This window comes from Physcomitrium patens, chromosome 20 (assembly GCF_059467195.1).
Source record: "Physcomitrium patens ecotype Gransden chromosome 20, ASM5946719v1, whole genome shotgun sequence".
Classification (NCBI taxonomy): Eukaryota; Viridiplantae; Streptophyta; class Bryopsida; order Funariales; family Funariaceae; genus Physcomitrium; species Physcomitrium patens.
Window position 1 is genome coordinate 12,232,830 of NC_143429.1, and position 24,058 is coordinate 12,256,887.

Consider the following 24,058-nt stretch of genomic DNA (forward strand, 5'->3'; position numbering starts at 1 on the left):
AACTTCAGTTCCAGCACACTGGCACCAGCTCCAGATAGGGAGATATTTCCCCATCCAATGCTTCCTACTGCAAGTCGGTCTATTTGAAGCAGATGACCTGATTGACAACTGTTGGATTCCATCTAAAATTACAGCCATCCACAATTGGAATCGGTTGCCAATAGGCCTCCCAGATCACAGAGGGCTTAAGGTTAGTTAATGGATCGAGGTCATTTATGAGTGAACCTTACAACAATCTTGTCCCACGTATCCTCACTATCATCGGCCAGGCTGAGGTAAGTAGCTGGCTCCCACGGGAAGTCCGAACTGCTGTTTGTTGTGAACCTGGACGTGGCATCCTGAGGAAGCTGTATGCAGAATATCAGAGAATGGTCTCTGCCCAGCCACGTCTAAGAGCACTTCAATATGCTTCCGATTTATATAGCAATCGGCTTCAATCATGGAGACCTAATCATTAACTAAATTACAATCAGGAACGGCCAATCTTTCTTAAAGAATCACGTTGGAAGGATAGCCTCCGATAATCAGATAGCAAAGTATAGTGGATCCAACCGGAGGAAGTATTCTATGAGTAACCTAAACAACGTCAAATATCGCATCATACCCATATTCCAATATTGTTCAGCAGATCGTGGATTTGGGTTCAATGAAGAGGTTGCATTATCGAATACAGCTTTGACGTTTGACTTGCTAAACCATCCTGTGACCAACCCAAACAACCCTGCGTACAATCACTTTGTAGCTAATTTAGTCTATAGCAGCACACCATTGAGTACATACGCTCTGTTCAACGCAGCACCACCAATCTGCAACTAACGCCTTCATGAAAATCGTACCATTGCCTTGGAAAAGATCATATTAAGAAGACTTGGCAGTCTGTAGCTTACTGCTCTTGCAAACAGTTCACACGAACAAGTGAGGCCATGAGAAGTATTCAAGCTTGGAGAAAAATTACGTTGGAGCATAAGAAGAGAATCTGAGTTTGCTTGCGTCCACTGAATGAAGTGCTTCGCAACGGTCGCTGCTGAGGGCATATATTCATTGCAGGTTTTGTTTTCCGAATGCGGCATTAAACCCTGCAGTTTGCTGGATGAGTCAGAGTTTGACACGTGACTAGAGTAAGTCTTCTTAATATGATAGAGTTTGCTGGATGAGTCAGAGTTTGACGCGGTTTCCAAGGTTTGAGATCGGAGCGGAAAACCTCTCCACCCGTGTCAATCGTGTACTATCGTGACGATGGGTTCTTTGGCAACTGGCTCGGTGAGTGTTTTGGCTTTGCAAAAAGCGAAACAGTCTTCCCGATATGTGGAAATGCAGACTGCAGTTTCAGCAGGTGTGACGATAGTGAGAAATTCCAAGTTTGGCATCAACCTCCCACGCTTGACAGCAAACGGGTTATCACCCTCTACCTCACTTAGAATGTCCAGGAGGAGACGATCCCCTGCCGTCTACTCGAAGGACAAGGAAGAGTACGTGTTTTGATCCATTTTTGGAATACATTTATTCAAATGTTGAACTGTTCACTGAAAAAAAGAACTTCACACCATCGCTATAGAAATTTAGAAAAAAGAAAATGTTGATTGTTGATCTTATAGTAAATTGTATGTTGAGTAAAATGAGTTTTCGCTAGGAACATGAGCCTCATGATACAAGATCATAGTGCGCTGTGGTAACTTCCACACACACCGATGGCATGTAGGAAAGATGAGTACTTCCAGAATGTCTTGAACCTTCTGTGGGAGCAATTTTCACGACCCGAGAAAGTACGGTGGGTGCGAACTAAACTAAATTAACGAGAAAGTTCGTATCACGTCCAAATGTAGAAGCTCAGAATTGGAAGTTAGAGTATAGCTGAACTTTGCTCTGCGAAAGGCTACAACAATCTGCACAAAACGATGTATTTGATGCGGATGCTTATCAATGTTTCTGACTTGGAGGCAAGTGCAGTAAAGTCGAACGTGAGGATACAACTGAACCCCCTGCCAGTGACGACAACCAAGATGCTGATGACAAGAACGATGAGGAACAAAAAAGCTTCGACGCTGGGGACGAGGAGGAGGGTCATCAAAACGAAGAGCACGGAGAGGAGATAGTGGCAGACCACGACAACCATCAACGGGATGACTTGAAAAAGAGTCTAGCGAACGCGGTGTACGGTACCAATTGGGGGATGAATGCCACTCGAGAGACGCATGCTGCAATTGCCGACATCATCACGCAGCTGGAGGCAGTCAATCCAACCCCGGCACCAACAGAAAATCTCGAAACCATTAATGGAAAATGGATCATGGCGTATGTACCATTTACGACACACTTTCCCCTGATGTGATTTTTCAGCATGTTGAGAGCTCATAACATGGTTAAACCATCCCTACCCGCAGGTACACGTCGGTAGAGGAGTTTCTTCCTTTTATCGCTGCAAAATACCTACCATTGGTGAACATCACCGAGATCGCTCAAGACATCGACGCAGACTCCCTTACTATAGATAACACCGTCTCTTTCACGGGCCCTTACATGAAGACAACGTTCACCAAGTGCGCTTCATTCGATGTGCGCAGTCCAAAGCGTCTCCAGGTACTCAGTTCATTCCTATCCCTCACACCGCACCGACTACACCGACATCGCTGCTGGAAGCAGTCGCCCACAAAACAACTGTGGGATACATATCAACTTGATCGAGGTGGGTGTTTCTGCAGATGATGTATGAGGAGAGCTTCATCGCCACGTCCCAGGTAGACGAGGAGGTTGTCGACAACGGCCCCGAGATGACGGATTTCATGGGTCACAAGATCAATCTCCGGGGCTTAAAATCCCTGCTGCAGCCGATCGAAGACGTGACCAAGCAGGTGACGAAACAAGCCGCGTCGCATCCACCGCTCCGGATCCCATACCCAGCGAACACCGTGCAAAGCTGGCAGGTGATCACGTACGTCGACGATTGCGTGCGCATTGCGCGCGTCGCGGGTGGCGGCGTCTTCGCACTCGTCAAGCCAGGATCTGCCATCGCCGAGCTCCTCGCATCGACAACTCCGCCGCACCTTTGAAACCAACGCTCATCGTCCGAACTCCAACGATTATAGTTTGAGATAAACGCTTATTATTGCCTAATAAACACTTACTATGTTTCTTAAACCACGTGTAGCATTCATACTGTGGAGGTTCCGTTGGAGCTCTATAGACTTGGGGTACCTATAATCTCACAAAATTAAACAAGCTTGAATTGGAATAACTGTGAGATTTTCAATAGAGTATTGCCTATTAGATTTTTGAAGGTATTGTTTTGGTCACAAGTGCTTTCGAAGTTGAATTGGGTTTTGAATGTTTTCATGAAGTATTCTGGGGTCATAGAGGTCTCAGTAGATTTCATATTTTGTGGCCATTAATAATACATGGTTATTGTAAGTCTTGAATGTAAAGCTATATGTGGATTTAATTATGTGATTAAATAAGATTCTTTTGGAAGTATATCAATCTCAAAGTCACTTTGACAATAACTCTATAGTAATTAGTATAGGTTTATGTAATCATAACAAAAATTAAAAAATACACAGTTTAGTCAACATTTTTCTTCATTAAAAATAAAATTTGTGACTTTATGGTCATGATTTTCTTTTGTAACTATATATATATACTCTTTCAAATATAAAGTTATTTATTTTATTTAATACTACAAATTTATATAAATAATATTAAAACATAAAAAGATAACTAAATATTCTAACATATACAACCACATAATTGGTTATCTAAATATTACTGAAAAATATTATCAATTTAATTAAAATATATAATTCTCTAACTATTTTAAATAAAAATATTAATAAAATAGAATAGAAATGCTAGATCTATATTTAATCAGTTATTTTTTATTAAATAATAGACATTATCATTAACTAGGATTGATTAGGAATTCAAACTATTTTTTTTAATGTACAGACAATAGTAAAGAATGGTTTTAACTATTCTTTATAATTATTTAAATATTATATTATTTATATGGTTTGCATATGACAACGTTGGTGTCACTTGTAGGCTTTTTGCAACATGTTTTCTTACAATGCACAATTTCCTACAATTACCACACTTGTGAGTTTGCTTGACCATCTCAAAGATGTTTTTATCCCGTTGAGTCAAATTCAAGGTGTGAAAAGGTGTGAAATGACAAGGAAGTAGTAGATGAGGGAAGGCAAGGTCATGGATTACAAGACCATGTAGTAAATTTGGATATAAATAGTAAAAAATGTAGGTGGAAATAACAACATCCTTATATGAATATATTATTTATACATCTGCTAAAAAAATTCTTAATTGATATTTTTACGTGTTGATACATGATATGGATATGTGCAATTAAAAATCCAACCTAACTATTTAAATTTAAAATAAGAATCTTAAAAATAAAACTTAAAGCTACTTAATTCTACTTTAAAATGAGAATTATGATAAGATAATTGATAATTATATTACATAAATAAAATAAAATAACTTAATTATACATAACATGTTAAATAAAGAATTAATACCAAATACAAAAAACTAATTTAAAATTAGATATTTAAAATAATTTATTTTAGGATATAATTAAAGACCTACATTTTAATTAAATAAAAAAGAATGGTTTTACTACTTAGAGATGAAATATTGTTCATGATTCATAGAATTCATTAACTGCATTCAAAGAAAGTAGAAATGGAATTTGTAGCAAATGCCATTAAATAAAATTTAAATTTTGTGACTATTGAATCACTAAAAAATATTGCAACTTCTTATAAAATTCGTCTTTTAGAAAAAACCAATAATATCATAGACATTTATAATTTTAAATATTTTTTAAGTATAAAATGTAAGAAATAGAACAGATTATAATAAAGTTATACTTTTTTATTACGAAATTATTTTTAAAAAATATTTTAAAAAATCTTTAAAAAACATAAATATAAAAAAATTAATAAAATATCCAACTAAAAGTAGAAAAAATATTTTTTATTTTATTTTTAAAATAATAATATTATTAAAAAATATATTTATTTATATATATTAATTTAAAATAAAAAATAATAGATAAAATATACATTTTATTTCTAATTGTGTTTTTAAATTATATTAAAAAAAATTATACATATAATAAATTAATTTAATTGATTGCAAGATATTTCAAATTTTATCTATATATATATATATATATATATATACATACATACATAATATTTATATAGTTTTTAAGGGTAATTATATAGTTTTTTTCTATATAAAATCTAAGTCTAAAATACATATAGTAAAATTCTAATTTTTTATTTATTTGATAAGACGTTTATGTATCAACTTTAAAAAGAATAATTTAATACAAAGATTAGAGGTTTAATTAGAAATGTCAAAGCATTCTATTACGATGTATTTTTTTGTATATATATGAAATAATCTTAAGTTGATTCTAGAAGTTGTACTTTATGATTATTAGAAGAAATTTAACCCAAGCAAAGGTCTTCTCTTTTGCATGTTGAAACACTTGCTACTAGTAAAATTTAGTACTACTAAATACTTTTTTTATATCTTTTTCGAAACTTTTTTGCTCTTCATTTGCAACACACCTTCTTCTTCCAACTCCAATATGCTCTCTTTCTCATTCTCTTTGTTCCAACTCTGACATGCTCTCATGTCTACCTTTGTTGCTTACCAACTATGATTTGATAAAAACTCTCTAGATGCTAAATTAGTTTTAGAATAAAAAAATTATTGCATATATGGTAGTGGATTATGAGTCAAAGTAACTCTATTCCTAATAAATTATCGCTCTCAAGCTCAAATAGTATGAAACTCTACCAACCAAGCTCTTGATTAAGGATAAGTAAGGTAAACAAAGATGTGGTGATTGCAAAGAACAACATGTTATAGGATAAGACAGCAAAGTTGGAAAGGATTGCCATATGGAAAGCATAAGAAATTATTTCTTAACTTCAAGGTTTAGTACTTGAATAGCACAAAGTGTACCAAGAAAAATTTGAAACTTAAGGCCAATTATTTATTAAATATTTTGACCAAGAGTACATTATTTATTATATGGTGACTAAAAAAATTAATGATATTTTACTTCCATTCAGTGAATTGATGTCTTTGTATGATATTGATTTTTTGATTTATATGAATGTAATATTACTACCCTTATTTGCATGTGTATAACAATAATAACATCTTTGATGCTTTAAAGGCATATATCTTCTTAGCATGATATAAAGTATATATCTATAAGTTTGAAAGAAAAAAAATTATTAATGTTGATAAGAAAACACATTTCAAAATGCTTCATCATATTGAATTTTGATTCAAGTCAATTGCTTAATCAATTAATATATATATATATATATATATATAATCTTTATAATGTAGTAAAATAATAATCACTTATTTCTATCATCTCAATCATCAATCATTAAAATAAATAATATTACAAATAATCAATTAAAAAACTTACAATTGCATGTGCAAAGTCTTTTAGATAGCCTTGGATCCAAGTTGAGAACTTGATAGTAGAACAGCCAACATATTGTCATTGTATCAATTCTTGTATAAGAGTAATCTAAAAACTTAATAATTTGAGCCTTAGCACTTTAAACACCATCTCCTTTGAAGGTCAGCAATGAGCCCACATCAAGTCTCTTAAATATCCAATGTCCAAAGATATCTTTGTGGTTACATGCAATGGCCGTTTGTATAATATTCTTTGGCTTCATATTTCTCCTTCTAATCCAACCTAAATACATGTTTTGTTGAAGTTTCTATGCATAAATCTATATTCAAGTTGCATGAACTTTTCTTGATAATCCTAACAATAACTTATAAGCATATAGAAACAACATCCATCATACTTTCTTTCTTTCCTATACAATAATCACAATAATAAGTGATTGCTTAAATATTCACTAATAATTACTTTAAAATTAATATATTGATATTCTTTGCAAAAAATCATATTATTTGGAACAACAAAAACCTTGTAGTTTCACATCTACCTTCTACTATGAAAAAAAAAAGTTTATTGTGTATAATTGTGCTACAAATCAAACTAAAATTGTGTCTCTTTTCTACCAAGTTTTCAAAAAAATATTATATTACAACACAAATCAATTATGGTAGAGTATGGCTGAAAATAGGGCAACCAAAATGAAGAGCTACTTGATCAAAATTGGGTGCAAAAAAAAAATAAAAAGAAAAAAAAGTCACCATCTGAGATCCACTCTTTTCATATAATTATGTATTAATCCAACTAGGAACAAACACCAAAAAGATATGTATTTAAAATAGATGTAACTATGTGCTTAAACTATGTTAATCATTCTAAGCTTAATAGTCAACATAATTAGAGAATATTAGCTTTTAATGAGTACAAAAAATCTTCTTTTTAATAAAGGATTGTTCAATGTTCATATGAATTCCAAAAATTATGAAGCAAGTGGCCATGGATAGGATTTGGATTGGCTAATTAGCTTATACTAACTACACATATTTCATATCCTATAAGAAGTAGGTATAGAGAAAAAATAATCCAAACAATACACATCTACCTTATAGTATATTATAATCAAATGACAAAGTTGCAAATTTGAACCTTGAAACTCCTCAACTCAAATTTGTAGATCAAGTTGAGCAAAATACAAGAATACTAACAATATGGCTGAAAATAGGGCAACCAAAATAAAGAACTACTTGATCAATTTCAGAGAAGATAGATATTAAAGCTAATTTAGACCAAAAAATATCTACCCTAGTATGAGTCAATACGTATCTAAGGATCTTACTAATATTTCAGCTTGAATGTGGGCTTATCCAATGTGAACCATCTAGAGTTTTACTTACAAATCCACACAACAAGAACATCTCTAATGAGAAATAAACCCCTATTGTTCATATTCACAAAAACTTGCACAAATTAGAATTGACTTCACAAATTCCTCCGCTTCAAAAGAATCATACCAAATATCAAAATACCTAGTTCCACCTCTTCTAAGAACAAGCTTTAATGTCCAAGCTTGCCCCCACGGGCCATGATAAGAATAAGCATCTATGGTAAGAAGAAGAAAGATGGTACAATTAATGTTAATGGGTATGAAATTATATCAAGATTGTTACTTAACAACTATATTTTAAATCAAATTGATGATTATTTTAATATATTAAAAGATGCATAATATTATTTATTTATTTATAGTTATTTAGTTTATATTCTAAAAAAATTACAGAGACATACATAAAAAATAAATTAAAATAAATTAATGATATAAAAAAATATGAATTGTATGAATTTTTTGTATTGTCATTTGAGTTTTACCAGACAACATAAATATTTTCAAGGTTTAGAATTATCTTTGTAAGACAAGAAATTATTCAATAAAGCAAATAAACAAAATATAAATATCTACATTAACCAATTTGAAGGTTTTTTTAATTTAAAACTATGAAATTTCATGCGAATCTCTTTGAGGAATAACTAAATCTTAATACAGACATAACAAACATGAATAAACAAAGCTTTAAATAATGTGTATTTTAAAACATATGATAACATGCAGGGACATCAAATTTTAAAAAATATTAGAAACAAGAATAGAATAAAACCAATCACAGCATAGATGCAACCAACCAACTTAAATTTTAATCATAAATTCAATTTATTTTTTAAAATATTCAGTGATAAAGATTTGTATTAAAAATTTGTAACACAAACATCAACAAGTGGTGGCTATAAGTGGTTTCAAATCCTGCGTCGGAATGAACAGAAACAGCACGAAGATGGATGAATGAACTTATGGATGGATGCCGATTGGAATGTGTGACCGCCACCACCACCTGTAGATAGAGTTTGGAAGGAATGCCCACGGGAACCCATACCCGTCCCAGCTGCCAATCCGACGTGGCCTGTCGAGTTCAACGAGTGGCCACGGACACTTTAGAGACACACACACGTGACCGTGACGTCTAGCGCTCTGAATCCAGCGACGACGGGTCCTGGCCGACGGAATTCACTTTTGTGCTTTTGTGCAAATTTTGCAATTGCCCTTGGCGGTGGACAACCAATCTGCTTTGCTGTTGGGTATTTAGTCTGATTGCGGACTTCGCCGTTTCATTTGGTGGGTCTCAAATCGCTGCGTGGGTTTGGGGTTGTTTTAGGGATTTTGTAGGAATTCGGAAGGATGGAGATATTGTGAATGAGCTCGTGCGCGGGGGATAGCGGTGGGATCGTGTCAGTTGTAAGTGGAGAAGGATTAAGTTGTTGTTGTTGTGGTGGTGGTGGTGGGTTTGGTGGACATGGGTGTGCTTCCGAGTGTTGTTGGTGCGTCGTGCAGTCGCGGCGCAGGGATGCTTTCTTTGCATTCTGCAGTGAGAGGGGAGGATTGGAACAGGAAGTGTGTGGTGAGCGTGTGGCAGAGGAAAGGTAGTGCTTCATGTAACAGTAATCAAGGATTGAGGAGGATATGGAGGGATGGTTGTGTGAGGAGGAACCTGCGTGTGTGTAGCAATAGCAATGGCAATGGAGAGAATGAATTGCGCAATGGTGATGTTAGTGGCGACGCTGAGAAGGAGAGTGAAGAGGAGAGGATTGGAAAGGAGGAGGAGAAAGATAGCAATAGCGCAAGCAATTCAGGTCGCGTGGTTGTGGAAGTTTCTCCCGCTGTGCTGAAGCAGATGGAAAGGGTTGCTAAGAAGTCAGCTTTGGAACAGAATAATGGGCTCAGCGTGACAGGCATGATGGACATGCTGGAAGATGCCATCAAGTCTGGTGCTGATCAGGTGCGCGGCAAGGATTCGAATGGCGGGTTGAGTCTGATTGAGCAGAATTTAAAGAAGCGGCGAGAAATGTTCAAAGCGCAAGGGCAATTGGATGGCGCTGACAGTGAAAAACCTCCCATCTCGCTCTCCTTTGACGTGGACGCCCGAAATGACGAGAACCGCTTCGACGGCGCGTACTTTGCTCGTCTTGAGGAGCTGGGGGAGGAAACCCTAGAGATGAACACATTAGACGACTTCTACCCTGCTTTCGTCATTCTCATTACAGATGCGTTGTTAGAGCTCGGAGATTTGATGAAAATGCTGGGTGACGGAGAATTTTTCTCCACGCAAGCTATGTTGCGGGCTTCCCGTATTCCAGTGCAGAAGACAGCGTCTGCTTTGAAAGGGTTCCCGGAGGACAGCCAGCTTCGAACATCGCTTGAGAATATTTTGGTTAATGTTCAAGCTTTGTCCTTCTACATATCCTCTTTGTTTGCTGGTCCGGATGGAGTAATTTTGAATCCTGATGAAAGCTTGGCCACCGAAGCAGATTTGTTATACAATATGTATTATAAGTACAAGCACAAGGAGACCTTAACCGTGCCCCTTGATGAGAAGGAGCTCGTCGAGCAGGTTTTGAGTCAACACGGCTTTACTACAGTAGCGAAGGCAGTGCGATGTCGGCAGGGGCTTATCTTCTCCGGCAATTGGTCCAAAACCCCAGCTCTTGCACGTCTGGAGATGCAGAAAACTTTGGATGCAAAATTTGAGGGACTTGTAGCAATTATTCTAGATAAAGTACCGGGGACGACGGAGAATGGCGTCATTATTGCGCACAGATACGAGCTTCTATCATTTACTTTGGCAGAGAAGGGGGACTTTGTGCTTGCGGGCACTCTTCTGTTTGGAGTCTTGGTTGGAAGCTTGCAATTTGATCCTGCAGATGTGGGCATCGATCAAGTATACTTGCAGGGATGGATTGTCGCACTCGGATTGTTTGCGGTGATTGCCGGGGGATGGTTGGCGAGGAAGGCAGTGGCTACGTTGTACAAAGTATCCCACATGGTTAGGTTACCATTCTCATTGCCAGTTCCACATCAGGGTGCTTTTGGAACAGCTGTGTATTACAAGGGATGTTTGCCAGATCGCACTTCCCTGTTGGATCTGTCATTGTCTTCTGCTTTCGCCTCCTTGGCAATCTCTGGAGCTCTCATGGGCGCTAGTTATACTTCCTGGGCATCATCAAATTCATCAGGAGTGGTTGGTTTTGATGGGTTGTTATTGGTGCCGGAGCATTTGTTCTCGTATTCTCAGCTTTTCTCATGGCTAATTCACAATCTGTCGGTTGCGACTATTTCTGGCGAATTTGGAGAGGATTTGAATTTGGTCCTCAACCCTTTAGCATTAGCTGGCGTGCTCGGTCTTCATTCCACAGCCTTGGGATTGCTTCCTGTGGGTATCTTCGACGGCGGCCGCATTGTGACTGGAATTTTCGGTAGAGATGCCCAGCATATAGTGACGACAGTCACATTTATTCTGGTGGCTGTAGCGTTGGCAGTGAAGGAGCCGTGGTTGGCGTTTGCATGGATTGTCAGTACAACTCCAGTTTTGATTGACGATTGGTTCCAGATTGATGAAGCTACACAACCGAGTCTACTACGGAAGGTTGTTGGTCTGGGCATGGTGTTGGGCGCTGTCGGTGCATTTGTACCTACATTAGTATAGGTGTGTAGAGTTAAGTAGGGGAGTTAAATCACGCAATTGGGAGCACTTTTCTACACTTCGTACGAAGTTAGCAATTTGAGAGAAAATGTGCATATCCAACAGGTCAAATGCGATGGACATAATTAACCAGAGAATTGAGTAAATCAATCCCCAACCTCGGGATTGGAGGTTTTCATATGAATTGCTCATTAAATGTGGAGATGGAACAATGCACATGTCATAGCATAGTCCAACATTGCCCACAGATGATCACTGCAACAATACCTACCATCATTTCGAAACTTCAGTTTCTACTTGATGCTGTGAACAACTCGGCCATCAACTTTACTTTAAATTCGGTGTTGTTGGATGTATTTCTAACGAATCGGAACCGTATCAAATAAACTAGGTACTATGTACATATGTACTCTCCTTGCCTGGGGACATAAACTACTGCTGCCGGTTACTTTTCACCTAATTTCCTCTACATTCCTTGCGCAAAACTGGGTTCTGAAATTCATCACCTGCAATGGGGATCAGGTTGAAATATTGTTTATACTCACAATACTTCACGCAATCCTCCACGGTGCAAGATCTAATCAGAGCCATTCAGAAAAAAGAAATACTGTCAATGTGAAGTGCACGATACCTTAAAGTTCAGAATGTCATGTTCCAGCATTTGTGTGTTCGTGTATCCGAATCCTTCAACGCTTCAATCTGCCTAACCTGTAAAAATTGTATGTTCACGAGTGACTAGTGAGTCATTGCACAGTAGCAGGAAAGCGTTGTTTGATTGATACGATGCAGGACTGAACTCGTCAGAGAATAGAGTTCTTGAGGCTGTGGGTTGATGGGCAGTTTACCCTCTCTTTCACGGTAGCCCGTAGTTTCCGCCAACTCATTTCTTCGGGACGAACTTGACCTGTGCCCGCTTTAGCGATGCCTTGCACATTCTCATTGGACGAATTCATGGAGAGGTCTCTCAAAACTTCATATTTATTACCCTGCAGCAAGTGGAGACGGACATTATCAGAGGGTATTGTGTATCATGAACGATAATATGAGTCACATTAGAGGACTGTAGTAAGCCTGTATACATAGTTAGAACGACGAATCTTCATCCATTAAATCCACCCAAAGAGGAATTTACCATTTGAATCCATTCAAAAAGAATTGAAAATGTGAGAAGTAGCGTCTCGACTAGCACTCCTAACGAGCCTACCTTCTTTTTCTCCCTACCGAGACCGATTATCTTTCTTGAAACCTCGCTCTGATTTTCCTTGTCCGATACTCCCGATATTGATTCGCCTGGGGTGCGGACTTTCTTAGCACCCGGTGCGTCGCCCTTGGACACGATATCCAAGTCCTCACAGACAATGAATTCCTTTTCTGAGTCCATCATGGGCTTTGGCGTTAATCTTGGCTTCTTCGCACTGGGCAAATCCCTGTCGACTACCTGTGCAGGATACGGGAAAAAGGGGCAAAGTGAGACAAAATTCCGAAATTTTCTTCAAATTGCTACGTTGACGGAAGCACACTGTTGGAAATTAAACAATAGACCATCTTTTCCAGTGGGAAGGAATGAAATTCACATCGTACCGTCTTTGCAATAAGCGCCTTCGTAGTAGGGGTTTTGAATCCATCAACCGCGGAAGGATCCTCCATGATTGAAGAGCACTTGGGTTCCCAATAGCCTTCTCGCACTTTCCTCTCAGCGTCGGAACTCCAAGTTGCCAGTTTTTCCAGTATGGAGGTGGCTTTCGCCAGAGTGGAGTCTATTTTGTTTCGGATTTTCGTTAACGGAGTTACTGTCTCCCCGAAATTTGAGGTGGAATTGGTCTGCATTGTTGTCATTGGAGTTGCAGGAATCTGGGCACTACGCTCAGGGCCTGACATGGGCATATCTGTAACTGCAGCAACTACGCCCTTCATTGCTGCGACAGTGGGAAAAAACTTATCCTCTTCCTTATCGAACAGCTCATGAGAGAATCTCTGGACTTCATCAGATATAAATATATCAGAATCACTCTGCACTCTATTCAAGCAGGTCCGAAGCTCACCATGGCTACGGCCCGATACTTTCATTCTCCTCTCACAACGGCTTGCTGCAAGGTCGAAACCATCTAAATCGGGTCCCAGATCGTGACCCTGAAGAAGATGACGCTCCGGGTGCTCCTCTAATACTTCCACGCTACTATTCAAACCGCCACTTGCACCCTCACGAATGCAGGGGAGAAGCGGACGATCGTGTACTGGTGTAGTACTGTTATGTAGAAGTTCGGGTGAAAGTAATGAAGCGTTGAAACTACTACGCTCTGATGGTACCCATCGAGTGGCACAATTCGAGATCCCAACCGGTTCCGAGTCGATTAGCGAGTCAGCAAACCCCTCACAATTATTTTCAGAATTTCGGCATAATCCAAAGAGCTCTTTGTGCCGAGCCATGTCCTTGAATTCGAATCCTGTTTTTTGAGGACTCAGGGGGGTAATTTCCTGTCTCGGGGCCGGAGATATAACTTGCTCCTCTTCCACGGTTACACTCCTTAGAGATCCAAACAGTTCTTTGTGAAGGGCTGGATTCTTAAATTCAATTTCAGCGTAGGAGACTTCAATGGTCTCTGTGTCGGGTTCAGGTTGGGGCTCTGGTCCCCCCGGTACACTTTTGTTTATCTCGGCCTCGTCAGCGAAAGCCACCCTCTTGTCCCTTGATGGTTGCTTCGCTCCACCAGCCAATTTAGGCAACGGGAGTGTGGCCTCTTCTTCGTGCGAGGATATCCTAGAACTGAGCCTAGACTTCATTTTCATGGCTCTTCTACTGGTGGAGTTCAACGGCGTAATTTCGGGTACTTGAGACTCTGAAGATTTAGGCGTAGAAGGAAAATCAGAGAAAGAGACAGCTGGAAGAGCATCTCGGCTCCTTCTAATCTTAATGGCTGCTGCCTCTGTCGATCGCTTCCTCGGCGTGGATGCCCGTGCCTTGGGACTGCTCGCTGCCGTTATTGATTTCCCGAATTTGCCATGGGTGGCTGCAGGCGCTGCTTTTCCGAGTCTTTCCTGAAATGCGGCAGCTGCAAATCCACCCCAATATTGAAGCTAGTGCAGGATCTATGCGGTTAATGTGTGTCCGCTAGTCTTCTGAGGTGAGCCAAAGTCACTCACCCACGTAACCTAAGATAATCCAATTGAATATGAGGAAAAAAAACAATAGTAATTATAGTAACTATAATAATAAATAAGTCACAATAGTACCTCGTGTGAAAGCAGGGACAACTGTGATCTTTGATTTCTCCTCGACTAGAGTCTGCAGAGGTCTTTCAGATCTCTTAATTCCTCGCTTTAAGGGCGTTGTAGTGGATCGGAGAAATTTGGCTTCGATTTTGTCATCCGTAAGTACTGTCTCAGCGATCTTCACAGGCGAGATCTTTGACTTGCCATTCAAAGCGAACGACGCCAATGATGCCTCGGGCAATCCTGTTTTTTTCTCCACTTTAAACTTCATAGGAGTACTCTTTGAAACTCCTAGAGAGCTTGTGCCTGATGACGCTTTGGATTTCCCATTCTCAGCCTGCCGATTCAAAACCAACGCACTGCCGCTCTCAACATCGACACACTCAAAAGGTCAACCAAAAGTGACTGTAGGAAACAGCCAATTGACAGATGAAATGTGATCCATTCTCCTAGGGAATGATCAAGTTCTAAAAATTCTAGCCATGGATCTCCGAATACATCAAGGTTTCTGGTTTCGAATACAGAATTTTGGTTGAAACGAAACATACTTCCATTCGCCTCAACAGTTAACAGACCCTTCATAATCATCGGTAATGAGATCTCTAGTGGCATTCTACCACGAATTCAAATCACAAACACACCCAACCCAAGGAATATATCTAAACTTACAAGTATACACGCGGAGAGAGCGTCCGCCATGGAGACATTGGTCTTGTTCGCAGGGACACCATACTGCTTGCACAGCACTTGAAGCTCACGACGGGGCAGGCTGTAGAGTCGCAGCGTTGCCTCCGCTTTAAGCCTTCTAAACGATGACATGTCTTATCAGAGACCGAGAGGTCAATCAGGATACAAAACACCCACTCTCTCCAACCCAAGCCAATTTGTCCGCTTCCAACATCCACACTGCTCCTCACTCAAAATTCCAAGACTCTCACCAAATTCTCACCACTCTCTCCACACATCACAAATCGGAATTCACACACCCTGCTCAAACCTCCACCGAAACTCATCACCAACCAAACCTGCTCACGCAAACAACTACCACGAACGAAATACTACAACATTGCGCAATCCCGAAACCATCACCAAGAAACCGCATCGACACGACGTCTGAAGTGTGAGGGCGCAGATCCGCGAACGATATAAGGCAAATTCTACGTCGGAGCTTCAGAAAGAGTGCGAAAAATAAGCGGAAATGCGACAAAAACAAGATCGGAAGGTAACGGTCAGGTACAATAACGAAATTCAGACAGTCAGCGGCCAGAGGCGAATTGGCAAGTGATCGCATCCGTGGAAACAGAGGCAGGGACTGACTCCGTGTGCATCGCCGACGCGGACCCCCGAGAGCAGAAACCAAGGCGACGAGGCGCGAGGCGAGGCGCGAGGCTGCGGATTTGAATCACGGATGAATGAATGTGTTCATGACTTATGGATGTACAGCGACTAGATTTGGACGTGCGTGTGGCCATTGCCACACACCGTGGATGATTCCGCCCCATCTCCGTCCATGTAGATGAATGTCATCCTCTGTACTGTTTATCGTTCGCTGTTTATCATCCGTTTTGGCTTTGCCATTTAAACTGGGAATTTGAATATTAAGGGGGGTTCTTTAAAGGTCTTTGACGTTATTTTTTATTCGTTATAAGTATATTATTAAAAAAAAAGTTCTAATTCTTCATTGTGTTCACATTACTTTACTCATAAAGTTATTGGGTTGTTTAGGGTTTTGTGAGTTTGTTAACTTGAATGATGGTAAGATTGATTTTTTTTTTCAAATTCTTTTCATGGCCTTCCCTATTTTTCAATGTCCATGCAAACCATACATAGTGTGTTGATTTAGGAGGGTGAAAAATGAGGTAACAATTTTTTAGCATCTACTTGTGGTATTGTTAATTTTTATTTTCTTCCATTTTAGGCTCTTTCTTTTTCTTACATTTTTTAAATTATTTTATTAATATTTTCATTGAAAAAAAAGAGAAAATTCTGCAGATCAAGTACCAATAATAAGAAATAGTTATCCAAGATATGCATATCACCCAAATTCATTCCATTTGCACGCTCCTGAAGAATGCCCAAAATGAATACATAAATAAACATGAATCAATGAAATTTGATTATTCAATATGTTATGAGATTCTAAAAGACGTCGGAATATTTGAGTACAAGTCTCAAAAATAAAATTTAAAAAGCAAACTTATTTTAGATAGTTTAATCAATAAATAGTCCATGACATTTTTATACCTGCATTTAATGATTCACAAGTTGAATTGTTTTTCAAGTTGGCTAATATTTCTATCTTGAATAAAAACATATTCTCATGGTGTGAATTGACAATTAAAAATTTATTGATGATGTGTTCATGATAAATAATATTTTCATGCAATTTAATCAACCTTAAGAAGATGAGCATCTATTAATTTTTGTTCAATTCAACATTCTTCATTAAATCAATCAATAAACTCTTGCTCAAGATGTTCATAATGAAAGTGATGGTTATAAATGAAGAGTCAATGATTTTAGGTTTATTCCTCCTAATTCGTTTCATAAAGTAATTGTTTTTATATGTTTGATAGATCACCGTGAATATATCTCCACAACAGAAGTAACAATCTTATGGATTTTTAATTTGTGAGATTTTTGAAACTGAATCTTGGTTTGATATGACTCAAAATCACAATCATGCAGTTTATGTTATTTTGTGGAAATTTCCATTTTACACTTTAATTTTTTTTTAATAGATAAGTAGTTGATTTTGTAACATTTTGAAGTGCATCCACATGACATCAGGTTCTACATTTAAATAATAAATAAATAAATTCAACTGTGATGATCTAAACCATTAATTTAAAACAATTCAAATCCTTATATATATATATATATATATATATATAATCATTGTTATTATTATCATCTTTTGATGTGGGGCAATAAGGGAACAGAATAAAGACAAGGCGAACATATTTCCAATCTTCCAAAATTCAAATCTTAGTGTATTTAAGTTATATATATGCCACATTTCTTTAATTTCACACAATACTGGTATATTTAAATGATGTTTTTAGGTAATTTATTCTGAACTATGTTTTCATGTTTAAAACGTGTTACAAAAAATGTCATTTTATACAAATAATGTAAATTTTAAATACACTTTTTGCATTATGATTCCATATTGGTTATTGGCTATACATATGATACAACTAAGTTTATTTATTATATGGGTTTTATTTGGATTAATATAATCATCAGAAAATCAAACATTGAGATAAATAAACTCATTGCTATTGTTTTAATCGCTTTTACTGCTATTCTAAGGTTTTTTATTTACCACAAGAAGATTTCCTTTCAAGTAAAAGCAAATCTTTATCAGCTTAAATAGGTAAGTCATAGAAGTGAATCATAACATTATTTAATTATTATTATGCAACTTCGAATTTGGGTTTTCTGTATTGAGGTGCACACTATTGTACTTGTATTAAACATCATTCTAATTTCAGTGCTAACTTCTACAGTACCCAATAATTTAAGAAAAAGAAAACTTCATCTTATCTCTTTGCGTAGTATTTCAAAATCATTTTATTATTATTATTTTTAAAAATTTCTACGTGGGGAGTTACAAATAAAGACCAGTTAAAATTTTGAATGAGTCGTTACAAATTCGTAATGAAACTACATTTAATGTGCAAAAACTAAAGAAAAAATAAATTTGAAAAACAGAAGAAATATTATCAATTAAATTTACAACACAATAATCAAGTTCATTGTTAGACAAACGCTTTGTAACTTTTTATGTTTTTTTAACTGTGGATTGTAAAGTCTTTGGTTAGAAAAGCCCATAAATATAAATCATTCTTCATAATGTGGCAACTAGAATTTGGAAGAAATTTTTATGGAGAAAAATACTTAAAAGCAAAAAACTATAGACTCAATTTAAAAGATAAAAACTCTATTGCTTGGATTTTTTCATGTTAATCAAATTTGATAAAAATTAATTGGATATAATATACAATAAAAAATCTAAAATCCTATTTTAAGTCTGAAAATATTTTTTGCAATCTTAGTAAAATTTTGAGCTAAGAATGTAGAAGACAAAATGAAAGTAACACGAACAAAACAATTTAGCTCCAATGAATATCAAATATGTATTTAAAAAATTTGAAAGTATTTGATTTTTTTGAAGGTTGCCTAAAGCTTTCAACTTTTCTTTTAAGTTATAAAGCCCATGTTGCTTCAATCCTTTTGGTGGACATATATATATATATATATATATATATATATATGCACAATTAAGACTTTTGAAAGCAAAATTTACACTGTTGGGTTTTATTAACATTCGAACTTTTTTGGATCTATTAATAATTTTCACTGGAGGTGTTTTTGATTAACATGAATGACTTTGAGTTAAACATTGAAATCAAAATAATTGCTCCTGAAAATAAGGTCATGATATCATTCCAAAAGATATAAATTATTCCTGTTCAGTTGTGGTGCAAAGAGAAATTGGCTTTAGTTTTAAATTAAAATTAAAATATTAAATATTAAATTTTTATAAAGGAACTTGGATTATTTTATTTTGTTATTATTGTTGTTATTTTTGTTATTTTTTTATTATTATTCTTTATAAAAATAATAATGTATTCAGAAAGTTTAATGTCAAATTTATTGTGGTTTATTGATACTTTTTTCTTCTGGTAATTATTAATGTTCTTGAAGAACAGCTTCATCTAAGAATAGTAATATAACATTACTTAACTCATCATAGTGCTATACATTATATATAAAAAACCTAAAAATGTTACATTTAAAATAGGTCAAATTTTTCTGAAAAACGAAAACAAAACAAAACAAATTGCATACTTTGATACATGAGACTTAAGTTTTAGAATTATATTCACTAAAAAAAGATGGATTAAACAATTTGAATGCAAACACTGATTTTGCAAATTATGTTATAAGTTTTGAAAAACATGTATGATCAATGGTTGTGCGAACTTGCCATGATTTTGTTTCTCTTAAAATATTTTTAGCTTAATAGGAAAAATGTTATTGATCTTAAATAAAACATGCATAACCAAAAACATGCACAACTTTGTATTATTTTATTCATTCATATAATACACACATAAGAACAAATCCATACCAACATAGAACTATTTTATGTCTTTTATTAGTTTATATGTTTTTGAAATTTTGTATCAATTTTGGAGAATCAATCTAATTAGAGAATTGTTTAAATTTTTATCAATAAATGACTTATTTATTTTAATTGTCAAAAGAAATATGAGTAAGACATCTAAGACCAAATTTGGATAAAAATGAAGTATAATTATAATTACTATTTATATATTAAGATTGCTCAAGGAAACAAATGGTGGCTCTCGTTCAATGCATGTTTCTATCTTTGTTTTCATCAAAAGACTTCACATTATATGGAATTCATAGGCCTTTAACGAAATTGAGATATTGATTAATTTTATATTTTGGAATGCTAAATTACTATTTTTAGATGTTAATGCATTCTATTGATATGTTTTGTATACCGCCTCTTAGATTTCGGGCATTCTTTTGCATTCTTCTTCTCAAGTGATGAGTGAATGGAAGAGCACGTGGTGGTAGTTATGCGTTGCAGGTACATAGAGAGTTCTATACAATAGTATTGAGATGTTGCATCTGACTAGTTAGTTGGTTGGATGTCATCATGTGTGATCATGTAGCAAAGCACTAAAGCAAATGGTCATAGTGTGTTGCTAGATGGTTCAAAGCTAGGTCAAAAAAAGATCCATCACAATTCCTCACTTTGAATGCTTAATGATCCTAAAACTAGTGTTGCTAAGAATAGGAAATGATTGTGGTTGGACTTAAAGAGTTAATATTTCATGAGCATAGATTTTTTAGATAAAAATTCGTTAAATTTTAGGTAAGAGCAATACTTATTTATATATTGATTTTTACTGAATTTAAAGGTGCAAGAATATTATAAGGAATTACCATTGCAAATTGCATCTTTTCTTGCTTCATGATTACTAATGGCATGTATATTTTTGAATTTAGAAAAACAAAATTGCATCGTGAATTGCCACTAATGAAAAGATAAATTGGCAAACAATGTAAGCTATGTGTTTCCTTTGAATTGATGTGATTTAAATTAAATTGATTCAATTTGCTTCAAATTGATGTGCTTTGAATTGATGTAATCAATGGCATGAACAACAAGAATGTACATGGCATGCCAATGCTGTAGTGAGTAAATTATTTGAATATACTTAATTTAAGTCATAACAAGTTATATACAATGGTACTATTGATGTGCTAGCATGGTAGGAGTCTTGATTTGTTCAACTAAATATTTTGAATACATGTATTGAATTATAAGCATATGAACAATATTTTGAATTATAAGTATTATTGAATTATATTTTTGTATGTTTCTAGAGTTAATGAGTTTCTATCCATCGCCTTTGTCAATGACAGATCCATGATAAAGAAGCAGTGGATGTGGAGTCTACAATAGTATTAAATACTTTGTTGTTAATGCCATGAATTAGCAAGAGCTAAATTCCACAACATGGTTTGGATTCTATTCATACATCTAATCTCAATGATTGGTGTTTGAAGTTTTCAACTTTGTAGTTGCCTCTATTCTGATCAATATTTAATCTTTTCTTCTCAAGTAGCATGATTTGGTGTTATTATATTATAATTGTAGCAATTGTAATAGCTAGGATGGAGAATCAAGTTTCTACTTTGTATATATATCCAACTACTTCAAATCTTTTCTATCAAAAATTATATACAATACGACATGAAAAGTTTGACAAATTAGAAAGAGTAAAAAAAAATCTCACATACTTTACCTCTATCTACAAAGCAATAAAAAACACATTTGGTAATGCAATGGAAGCCAATAGTATATAAAAACAAAGTTGAATGAGTTTTATTACAAAAACAATTCTTTCACTTTATTATGATTAATGTTGAGTTTCATTATAGGTTAGATATTTTAGACCGTCTTGCTCGAAAAGAAGAAAATGAATTCATTTGCAATGTCCATATAACAATAAAAGTTTATTTACTCGAGCCACATCAAATTTATTTTTATTTATATTAAAATTATACTTTATAAATGACAAGTTACTAGTAATAGAAAGGTAAATTAAATTACAAAGCCTATTGGGAGGAAAATTCAAACAATTTAATACTTTGAAGTATAAGCATGAACACTAAAAAGAAGAAATTACAATTTTTTGCAAGCCTTCTGTAAAAGAATCTTAAATAAAAGAATTTTTTGCTTGACTTTTTTGATTCTATACAGCATGCATTTCACATCCTTTCACTATCATCTATCTCTTTTCAATAACAAAAGTGAGGATATCATTGTTAAATATGTATTTATATAAGAATTTTATAAAAATAAAGTTATTTTATTATTTTATAGTTTTATATGAATGATTTTTTTTATCTTTATAGTTATATTTATAGTTTTTTTTAGTTTTCATATTATATTTCATACTACATCTTCATTATAAATAAAATTCTTGAGCAATAAAGTTTTATTGGAATTTTAGAAGTATTGTCAATTACAATAAGAATTGTTGTACAAAAATTAAATTATAGGGATTTCATTTCTTCTTCTTATATGAGATTTTTTTATATTCAACTTTATATATATATATATATATATATATATATATATATAGTATATAAATAAAAAATAAATAATGATATATTTTTTAATAAATATGATTTAGTATATAAAGAATTAGACAATTGTTATTATTTTTATTCATTTTAATTTACAAAATATAATATTTTGAAAACATTGAGTTTTTATTGTAACAAGTAGTTTTAAAAATATATGTAATTATAATTAGTAAGCATGTATAGATATAAAATATTTTTTGTTAAAGCACTGTGGCATTATAATTTGACTAATTAAGGTATACGCGCTCATTTTTATTTTACAAGTATTATGTAATTTTAGTTGAATAACAAGGCTTTATTGGAATTTTATGGAGGTATAATTTAGACGTGTATAAGCTTACTCCAATTGTCTTGTGGAACTTGTGCCATTGTGAACGATCCAATTTTAATAATGAATCAAAAAACAATTACTCAATGACAGTGTTGGGAATATGAAAGAGTACAAAGAGAACTCAAAACAATTAGAAGTGCTAAAGCCACATGTGTCATTGTGAATAGTCCAACTTTAACTATGAATTAGATAGCAATTGTTCAACAACAATAGGAAATGTGAAAGAACACAAAGACAAGCTGAAATAATTACAAGTTCTAAGGCCATACATAATTTAAAGAAGATGAATGTTTTGTGTCTTCATTGTAATGCATTGCATTGATTTAATGAAAATTTAGTTAGGTTACAAAAGAAGTTGCTATTATTTGGACAATGTTATTATTAAAGAAAAGTTTTCCTACCATCTCTATCTTCTTTGATATTATTTTTGAGATGCTTATTTGAAGATCATAATGAAAGAGTAAGAGAGTTCCAAGAAACTATCCATTAGTATAATACTGCACATGTGTTTATAATATTAGGTACAAATATTGATGAATTTATACTTTAAAGAAATGCTCCATATAGTTTTAGAATAAATAGAAAGTTGTGCCATTTAGCATGAACATTGTTATTTCTCAAGGACATGAATCTCGAAGAAAGAGAATCTTCAATACACTCTTCTATCACTGAAGAGAACTAGAAAGTCACTCAAAAGGTGATGTAATATTAACTAGAATGACTATTATTAGAAACAAGAAGACTAGAAAGTCTTGAAACAAGACTAAGACTAGAAAGGCATTTACAAGAGTGAAGAGGGCTTTATTCTTACTTCCATATATACTATCTAACTAAGTGCTACGTGACAATGTTCTATAGGACCTCCAATATGTGTTGACTTTGCTAGCCACATGTCTTATCTTGCAAGGCAAGTTATCTATGTATGCACCATGTAGTTGGCTTGTTCCTCAAGCTATTACACAGAGATAACTTGTTCCACAAGCTATCCATATATGATTAGCTTTTTGGCCAAGTTTCTAACCTACGAACACATCTAAAGTCAAAATCGCATCTATGAAGCTTCTAGGAAGCTATTCTAGAAGACTTTATGAAATTATTCTATATTTACCTACTTCTACTTAATCATATAAATAACTATTGAGATAAATGTATATATCCATGACATTACCTCCTCTTTCCCCCTCTTCTAGAGACGAGTTCTACGAGGAGTGATCTTTATATGTTGAAGAAGTCTCAGATGCGACGAATTGTATTTGCTATATACTCTGATCTTTGCTCTCTTCAAAGATGGTTGATAGGTCCTCTCAACCATCTATATAGTCCCATATG

General features: G+C 34.9%; 2 protein-coding genes and 1 long non-coding RNA gene across 6 annotated transcripts; 2 read left to right on the forward strand and 1 right to left on the reverse strand.

Annotated features, from left to right (window-relative positions):
- The first annotated feature begins 858 nt into the window (after nucleotides 1-858).
- Nucleotides 859-3,278, forward strand: LOC112273133 (putative plastid-lipid-associated protein 2, chloroplastic). Of its 2 annotated transcripts, XM_024501578.3 has the most exons (5): nucleotides 859-1,469; nucleotides 1,700-1,768; nucleotides 1,948-2,292; nucleotides 2,382-2,577; nucleotides 2,700-3,278. In XM_024501578.3, exons 1-5 carry the CDS (start codon nucleotides 1,237-1,239, stop codon nucleotides 3,045-3,047), a joined length of 1,191 nt encoding a protein of 396 aa, XP_024357346.1. In that variant the 5' UTR covers nucleotides 859-1,236; the 3' UTR covers nucleotides 3,048-3,278. The 2 variants fall into 2 exon arrangements, with proteins under 2 accessions (XP_024357346.1, XP_024357347.1); XM_024501579.3 differs by lacking the exon at nucleotides 1,700-1,768 and having other exon boundaries at nucleotides 860-1,469.
- Nucleotides 3,279-11,609: 8,331 nt separating this feature from the next.
- LOC112273404 (uncharacterized) lies at nucleotides 11,610-15,969 on the reverse strand. Of its 2 annotated transcripts, none has more exons than XM_073529527.2 (7): nucleotides 15,367-15,969; nucleotides 14,719-15,056; nucleotides 13,069-14,537; nucleotides 12,692-12,925; nucleotides 12,333-12,473; nucleotides 12,119-12,195; nucleotides 11,610-11,993 (listed from the first exon to the last, which is right to left on the reverse strand). In XM_073529527.2, exons 1-6 carry the CDS (start codon nucleotides 15,426-15,428, stop codon nucleotides 12,127-12,129), a joined length of 2,313 nt encoding a protein of 770 aa, XP_073385628.1. In that variant the 5' UTR covers nucleotides 15,429-15,969; the 3' UTR covers nucleotides 11,610-11,993; nucleotides 12,119-12,126. The 2 variants fall into 2 exon arrangements, with proteins under 2 accessions (XP_073385628.1, XP_024357901.1); XM_024502133.3 differs by having other exon boundaries at nucleotides 14,719-15,034; nucleotides 15,367-15,967.
- Nucleotides 15,970-16,126: 157 nt separating this feature from the next.
- LOC141044623 (uncharacterized) lies at nucleotides 16,127-21,683 on the forward strand. 2 transcript variants are annotated; one of them, XR_016498806.1, is made up of 4 exons: nucleotides 16,127-17,328; nucleotides 17,640-17,762; nucleotides 18,013-18,076; nucleotides 18,210-21,683. It is a non-coding gene; the product is annotated as an uncharacterized LOC141044623 (long non-coding RNA). The 2 variants fall into 2 exon arrangements; XR_016498805.1 differs by having other exon boundaries at nucleotides 18,013-21,683.
- The last annotated feature ends 2,375 nt before the right edge of the window (nucleotides 21,684-24,058 follow it).

Coding starts and splice junctions, on each gene's coding strand:
- LOC112273133 (XM_024501578.3), top strand. CDS start 1,237: ATGGGTTCTTTGGCAACTGGCTCGGTGAGTGTTTTGGCTTTGCAAAAA. Junction 1,470..1,699: donor TACTCGAAGGACAAGGAAGA/GTACGTGTTTTG, acceptor GATGGCATGTAG/GAAAGATGAGTACTTCCAGA. Junction 2,578..2,699: donor GCAGTCCAAAGCGTCTCCAG/GTACTCAGTTCA, acceptor GTGTTTCTGCAG/ATGATGTATGAGGAGAGCTT.
- LOC112273404 (XM_024502133.3), bottom strand. CDS start 15,516: ATGTCATCGTTTAGAAGGCTTAAAGCGGAGGCAACGCTGCGACTCTAC. Junction 15,035..15,366: donor CTCTCTCCGCGTGTATACTT/GTAAGTTTAGAT, acceptor TTGAATCGGCAG/GCTGAGAATGGGAAATCCAA. Junction 12,926..13,068: donor AGGCGCTTATTGCAAAGACG/GTACGATGTGAA, acceptor TATCCTGCACAG/GTAGTCGACAGGGATTTGCC.